Here is an 8,133-nt window from a genome sequence, read left to right on the forward strand (position 1 = left end):
ACATTGTGGTTGTGTTGGAGAGGAACAGGTTATCTCACTCCCCGATCCTCCATGGTTTTTGGGCCCTAACAGCCTGTTTGCCAAAAGCAACAGTTCACCAATTCTCCACTTGAAAGGGTCAAAGACAGCACCTCTTTGTGAGAGCTGTTCTTGCTCATCTCAGCGGGCTGTTCCTTCATTCCTGTGCAAAACGTGATCTTGCTAGAACAGCCGGAGGAACTGCCTGCTTCCCCAGAAGGACTGTCTGATACCTCTGTGTGCATGACAGTCGAGTTCCCTTGACTGGGAGGACAAGGAGGATCGTCTTCCTGCTGTTGTGTGAAGTCTTCCCTACAATGTGAAGACAAAGCTGTAGAGTGCTGATGTCAGGCAGTGCAGCTCCCTCTCCGTTTTACAACTACCTGATGGGAATTTACCAGGACACTAAAGTGGCCCAGTCACCTGTTCCTTTGGCCAGTAATGCCTATGGGAAATCAAGGCTAATAAAATGTGATTTAGGGATATATGATTTATACTGCCTCCCACTTAAAAATGCTTTCTTTCTACATGTACTAAAGCCTAGAGATCATGTCTCTTTGCCTATTTGAATGTGATGTTACAGCTAAGGAAATAAGACTTTCTAGTGCAGAACAGAACTGGAGAGCAGAATCTTACTGAAAAGCCAAGCCAATTTTTAAAAAAGGTTCCTCCCTTTTAAAAAAGTGCATACAAAAATATATATATGGTTAGAGTACAATAAGCTTGCTTAGACTTAGAAAGCTGGTACCTCCTACCATCAGTCACGGGTCAGGTCTGCTCTTAGTAAGAGGAAGAGCATGTCCATAGCATAGTATACAGACTCTCATGCTGATTCTGAGCACAGGAGTGCAACTGAAAAGGCCAACCTTTTAGCTGGCTTGTGCAGGACAGCTTAGGTCCAGACTGTGGATAGCCTCACTGAGGCAGTGCTATGCCTGATTTAACAAACCCTGCCTTGAATTTCTGCTTCTTTCAGATCATAGCTGGTCAGGGAGTATCTTTGCCCCATATGACCTTATCTTAAGTGCTTCTGAAACTTTTACTAGAAAAAGCACACAGGGACCAGTTTTTCAAGCCAAGAAATTTTAGTTGGTGTTTCTCAAGGTTGTAACTCTTTGAGTTCTGGTAGGTGGTAAAATAATTTGCAGTTGAATATTCTTCTTTGTTATAAAGTAATTTATGTGAAAATAGCTCTTGCCAGACAGTTTGGGCATCTGATGAAGAAGTCACCAAATCCACAGCTATTTTCCAGCAACTCAGAGATGTCAGAAAGACCGAACAGCAAAACGCTTTCTGCTTAGTGGTGTTACTGAATGGAGGAAATGGAAGGACCTGATTTATTACTACATTTTTTCACTTTTCTGCCTATAGGCAGAAGCCAGTCAAGCTAGAAGAACCTTAATGCAGTTTTCTTGTCAACAGAGCTAAAAGAGCCTTAATTTCCTTGTTATTTGGATTAAAGCAGTATCTTGATATTATTGTACCCTCCCGTCTGGCTAGTCACGGTCCAAATGAAATGCAAGAAACTGCACAGTCAGCAGAAGTGTCCAGATGTACTCCATTGAAGCTGCAGTGTTCAGACTTAGAATCATTTGAGGAAGTGGCTTGTACTCCTTCCCTCTCATGGGAGCAAGGGGAGCTGCTCAGGTCAAATTCTGGCTGCAGAAATACTGTCATCTGCTGTGGTGCATGAGTTAGAGTCAACTGCATATACGACTGTGAGCTTGTAGGCTTCTTTTAATTTTTATGTTGTGAAACTTTGACATGAAAATTATATATGGAAGCTAAACATTCAGTGCTTTCCTACCATTTTCACTTTTGTAATTTATAGCTATGTCCTCATGGTGCATAGTTCAGGCTTACTTTGGATGGAAGTTCCTTTAGCTTGTTTAGTTTCTTTAGCTTGGTGTGTGAAAGACACACACCACGCCACACTTCCCTCTGGCCCTCCTCCTTCCTACTGACTTTACTTATCAGAAATATTTCAAAAGCCTAACAGGTAAATATAGGAGATTAATTATATATGCAGGACTTTTTGTGTATGTATCTAGGTTTGTGGCAGCCTGCCCTCAAATACTGGGTTTGGAGTTGCCCAGGGAAGGCCCAGATCCTCCTGACTCCTGCAGCAGCTCTGAATTAGGAAGGCACTAATCTGACTCAAACTTCCTCAATTCACTGACTGATCGTATCACTTCCATGGATGGCCTCATATTCAGTGCTTTAGGTTTTGAAAATAGGATGCAACAAACAGCAGATAACTTCTTAAGTCATGATATCAAGTCCAAAAATTGGTGGTGGTCTCCCTCTGAGGCCAAGAATAAATCTAGAGTATAAATAGATAAGTGGGACTGGCAACTTAGAATGCTCCAAGCCAAAGCATGTCAGAGTGTGCTGAGGTGATTATAGCAAATTAAAAGTGTTAATTTGGAGTCTTCAGATTATGGAAAAAATTATACTGTGTAGTACTTAGAGTAAATGTACAGTACAGTAATGTCAGAGCAGGTCTTGAACCCCTGTAGAAATAACTGTGGAACTGTGGGTTTTAAGTTGTATGAGGCCTATTTGCAAGTCTGGTGCAGATTTAAAGAATAGCATTACTGGAGTGGAAAATGTCTTGAAAAGAGTTGAGCTCCTTCAGAGCTATCTATGCTAGTGTAGCAGTTACAATGCAGTAGCTCACAGCAGTACCAGAATCGAATGGACAGAGGGAGATCTGAAAGGTTTGCTCTGCTGTCTTCCAGTAGTATGAATATATGACTTACAAGCAATTACTGGCTGAGCCCTTGGTGGGGTAACACAGTGATAATTCTAATAAAAATTGTGCCTGGAGTGAAATCTGGGATCCACTGCAAGATACCCACTGTCTGTAGGGAGTAGAGGAGAGAGAAAGCTCTTGCTGGGATGCAGCAGAGGCTGCCTTTAACCAGCACCAAGCAGCCTATGAATGGGTGTGTGAAATGCCAGCTCACTGATTCTGTGTCACTGTCACAGTCAGGGGCATTACTGCCTGACACTGACTGAACTTCAAAGTGCCTGGACCACCTCCTCAAGCAGTGAAACATCTTGTTTCATGTCTTGTCTTGTTCTGGTGAGTTTCAAACCCAGGTATACTAGGAGCTAAAAAAACAGTTAATATGTTAGGTCTATTCAAAGGCTACCAGCTGATCTAGGTTGGTGTTCTCTCTGAGGTATCTAGAATACTGTATAGCAAAGAATTAAAATTTTAAATTTGGGAGTTAACTTTTAAAATAAAAATATTTATATTATTTTATTTGGGAAATGTTTTTACTCTCATTAAATTTATGTCTTGTGCCATATTGTTCTTCCTGGAACAATTATAGCTTCACGATAAAAGTACCACCTTGCAAATTCTGTATGCTATATATACTTCCTTACATTATTATGTAGTCAGTAATTTCAGAGCACCAAACAGGTGCTACCAAGTAATAGATGGATCTTGAACATAATTAATACAACTGACGATTGTGTTCCCTTTGAAATCTCAATCACATGCCTGGCAAACAATGTACAAACCCTTTATAATATATCTGTCAACAATTTAATTAAAAAACTTGTCCAAGCAGTGTTCTCATGAGGAGATATATTGGGAGATCCCCAGGAGAATATTCAGAAGAGAGGTGCTGTATTATATCTTCGTTTATTATGTATCCCCATATGTTGGTATTTAATTTGAAACATTAATTCAAGTTTAAATCTGTTGCCACCAAAAAGACCTGGAAGAGAAAATACAAAATATGCATTTTTATGGTGTTTGATGATGATATTCTTGCTTTACATTTTTCAGGAAAGGTGGTTTATGGGGAACCTATTGCTGCTAGCCTTGGCACTGATGGCACCAACTACTGGAATAAAGACTGGGCTCATGCTGCAGCCTATGTCATGGGACCTCCACTGAGACCAGATCCATCTACTCCTGGTTACCTCATGAATTTACTGGCCAAGTAAGAAGTTGAACAAACAGAGACAGCTGATGCCTAGATACAGAGCAAATTCAGTCCAGAGTGTGTAATAATGAGCTGATGCCCTGGAGATTTTCTAAGTACAGAATGTTACATTATAAGGAAGGAGAAATGGAGGGTGAAACCACAGATGAAAACCAGCTTTTGTTACAGAAATTAAAGTGTTCAGATTTTGTTTCTCTGAACTCATGTCGCGTTCTGTCCCCATTTGATTTTAATCAGTAAGTTTTCCCTTGCTAATACTGCAGCAAAAATTGAGACATGATTAGGGGGACAGTAAAGCTGTAAGTAGGTGGGAAATGTGTAAAAAGTGGTGTCACAGCTAGGGGTTTTGGATTTTGTTGTCACCTGTGGTTTTTACTTGAAATATGGGTGCTGCATAAAAACTAAGCCTGCTGAGTTCTAAAGGCAGTTATAAGTTGTCCACTTCATAACATCTCCTTCAGAGGGAAGTAGGAACAGAAGTATCCTTCAGATACTTGCAGTTGACAAAATGGTGAGTTGCTAGTATTTCATTACCAATAAAGTTTAACTGCACAAACAGTTTGAATTTGAGCAAAGAGTCTGGGAAGGTATGCCTGAACACTGGCCCATGGTTGTGTAGATCCATAGTAATTTCACAGGATATATGGGGTGACAGTCTAAAATTGTCCTACATGATGGTGGAATTTAGCCCCTTGCCCTGGGCAAAGGGGGTCAGTCCTCCATTTGTGGGACACTTTTGATGTATTCTAAATAAGTGTTATTTTTGGTGCTTGGCTTCTTCTGAGTGGTTTCTGAAGAGGAAACTACTTCACAGAGGAACTGGCTGTTACTCTGGAGCTACTCTTGGAGGATGGGATTGAAGACAGGCTGGCAGGGCATATTAATTTTTTCTTGCAGGACATATGGCTGTATCTACCCAGCCTTGCAACAGATTTACTGTGTGGCACTGTCTGGTACATGCTCTGATTCATAATGAACTTTGTTTCTCTGTAGTGATGACCTGTCTGTGACAGGGACTGACAATTGCACCTTTGACACATGCCAAAAAGCTCTGGGGAAGGATGACTTCACAAAAATCCCTAATGGAGTGAATGGTGTGGAAGACAGGATGTCAGTCATATGGGAAAAAGGTGTTGTAAGTATATCAAGATGTCTGAACGTGGAGGTAATTGAGTTTTCCAGAAAAATATAATCTCTCAGCAGTTATCAGCTCTCTAGTTTTATCAAGTTTATTTATCACAGAATAACTTCTTTGATCAAATACCCTAACAGAGCTCTTACTACTCTCACTTTATGGTCCTGGGAGATAGAAGATTCTTAATGCTTAAAATATAGCACTAGAGAATAATTTCCATCATTTAGCAGCAAAAGACTGCTGTTGTTCCAGCAGTAGTGCACATAACTTTTACTTGCAGCATTTTCTTGAACAGATGAAAGGAAAGTAAAATAAAAGAGGTGCCCACAGTTTCAACTTTGTTGGTTCTGTATTTTTTCCTCTTTGTACTGTCTCAAACTTAGCTGTTGGAGGGGCTTCTGCACTGAGTGTGTGCCTGTCAACTTCTAATTTGTGTGTTCTACCAGTGGAAAAAAGCTAAAGAAATGCTTCTCTAATGTATGGTTCAGTCCTGAGATATGATGAGATGAGCATCTTCAAGTCCCGTTGATTTCAGATTCTCAATGCCAACACAAGCGTGCTGGGTGCTTCCCAGGACAATGCACTTCAGGCTGTAAAGATAAATATGAAAGCTATTGGCCAGGCTTTTTTAATATGGAGTAGTCTGATGAGAGAGGAGGTGAGGCAGTCTGGTGAGGAATCTGCTGCCTACTGGGTATTACAGTTACAATTACTCTTGCTAATATGTTACTGTTAAGTTCTGGAGGCTCTAGTTCAACTTTCTAATTAATATTAAGCTCTCCTGTGGTAGTGAAGTCCTTCTGATCCTGCACTGTGAAGCATAGTTGTTTGTCACAGTAGAATTCTCTACCTCACACATTTGGCGAGGATGTGGTTCAGAACCTCTGTTGTCTATCTGTATTTGAGATTCAGCTCCAGCTGGCAAGTACAAAGCAGTCTTCTGCCTATATTCACCTGCAGCCAAGCTCTAGTGTGATCGATTATGGTGCAAAGAATATAATCTAGCTTGTGGTTAGTATGAAAGCAAGACATCAATATGTACATCAGTGCTGCTTTTGACCAATATATCCTATTGGACAAGATAATTTTTCAAGAGGTTCTTCAATCAATAATATACCTCCTTTTCTTGTAAAATATTACACAGCTGTGAGAGTTTGCCTGGAAATCTTCTTTCCCTTCCCACACACCACTATTTAGAAGAGCAGTGTTCACCACTTTCATTATGCTTTTCTTCTCACATGACTGCTCACAGGCCACCATACAAACATGTTTTTATTGTGATGTTCTGATTCCTAGATGGACCTATGCACAATATTACTGCCAGGGTAGGTGGATTTCCGAGCAAACAAGTCATGCAGGCTGCATTAAATTAGTTGTAGCAGTAGACCACCTCAAGACATACATATATCCATTACTTCTTGAGCTCAAACTTTTACTAAACCCTACTATCCTATGTCTTATTCCTAAAGAGATTTGCAGATCACCTTTCCTATATTATACGTTGTGCCTTGCCTCTCCTATATCATCTGCTAGGCTGTCTTTAATGCTGTCTCACCATTTTCCAAAACCTAGGTACTTGAGAGATGTTGTGTCTCCTGAGGAGAGTGTTGAGCAGAACTACTTCAAAGATATCTGAAAAATTTTGATTTCACTTGACTTCAGTTGACAGAGCATTTGGCCTTAACGTTGTTTTTTTTCCCCCTTGCTGTGGAATAAAGTAAGATAAAGTTACCATATTCAGTGAACGTACATTGCAGTATGTGCATCTGAGACAAATAGTAATTTTTATTTCTTTTTAAATTCTTCAATATCACATTTAAAAAATATTGATGTGAAGTTGGGAGAGAGCTGTCACTCACAGCCTTTTCAACAACAGAAACATTTTTTTCATTCCTTGTTTAAAAAAGTAATGAGTTTGCTTTTGTGCACTCTTTTCCAGTACAGTGGAAGAATGGATGAAAACAGATTTGTAGCTGTTACCAGTACAAATGCAGCGAAAATCTTTAACCTTTACCCGAAGAAGGGGAGAATTGCTGTGGGTTCTGATGCTGACATTGTAATTTGGGATCCCAAAGCAACAAGGTATGTATGGGTAGTTGTTTCCTCCCATCCAGCCTCTCTGCAGGAAAAAAATATCTCTATGCCTCTGTACAGCAAGAAGCCTTTGGGGTGAGGTTATGGTGTTTTTCAACTGCATTTCATGTGAATTATTTACAGGTTATTTGCCTCCTGCGCTAGGGAACACTAGGAGATCTTTGATCTCTAGATGGATTTAAAAAAATTCTCTTAGATTGCTGACCAAGTGCAAAAGTAACAAGGTCTGTACATTATGTTACCAGGGCTTGGTATCTTAAGAGTAAAAATAACCACTTTGGGATCTTAGAGTAACTCTGTTAAGTGCTGAGTATGTTTAGCTTCCTCCCACTGCAAAGAGCAGGGAAAGGAGCCTGTGTTCCTGCAGGATGACCCATTACAGGGCTTCTGTTTTGAACTTAGAGCTACTTCAAGCATATTCAAAGGTGGTCAGGATGGGTGGTGAAAGTGTGAGGTCTTGTCCTCCTAATGTCTTCTCCCTACCTGATAGTGCAAGTATAATGGTAGAGCCAGGAGTGAGCTTGGTTCTGAAGCTCATGCTGTGAATGCTTATGCTTTTAAGAGTTTTCTAATGTTGTGCATAGTTAAGTCTTCTAGAACACAACTTGTCACACCAACCATAGATGCACAAAAACTGTGCTCACGTCTCACGCTGCATGACTTGATGCCATGGTACATTTTTACTATAAAGGACATGCAATGTCTTTCTAGGAGCCTCAACTCACACAATGTACTGTGCATTAGAGCTGATTCCTGTCAGGTATATTCACACCATTAACCAGCTCCAGATTCAGGCCATTAGAAATATCTCAAAGCATTACATGTCTCGAGTCTTGCTCTGGCTCCTGTGCCCATTCTGGTCTTGTTTAAACTGCCTGGAAATGGTCTGGCAGCCAGCTGTCATAGAATCATAGAATCATA

At 40.4% G+C, this 8,133-nt stretch overlaps 1 protein-coding gene across 1 annotated transcript in view; it reads left to right on the forward strand.

Annotated features, from left to right (window-relative positions):
• The window catches only part of DPYS (dihydropyrimidinase), a gene marked incomplete at its 3' end in the record, with an annotated part of 19,318 nt that extends 12,118 nt beyond the window's left edge, over positions 1–7,200 (forward strand). The window contains exons 5-7 of the mRNA XM_008947421.1: positions 3,824–3,980; positions 4,977–5,118; positions 7,058–7,200. Coding sequence (XP_008945669.1) covers positions 3,824–3,980; positions 4,977–5,118; positions 7,058–7,200 — 442 coding nt within the window. The remainder of the gene's footprint in view (positions 1–3,823; positions 3,981–4,976; positions 5,119–7,057) is intronic.
• Between the last annotated feature and the right edge of the window lie 933 nt (positions 7,201–8,133).

This window comes from Merops nubicus, unplaced genomic scaffold, assembly GCF_000691845.1.
Source record: "Merops nubicus isolate BGI_N331 unplaced genomic scaffold, ASM69184v1 scaffold37129, whole genome shotgun sequence".
Lineage (NCBI taxonomy): Eukaryota > Metazoa > Chordata > Aves > Coraciiformes > Meropidae > Merops > Merops nubicus.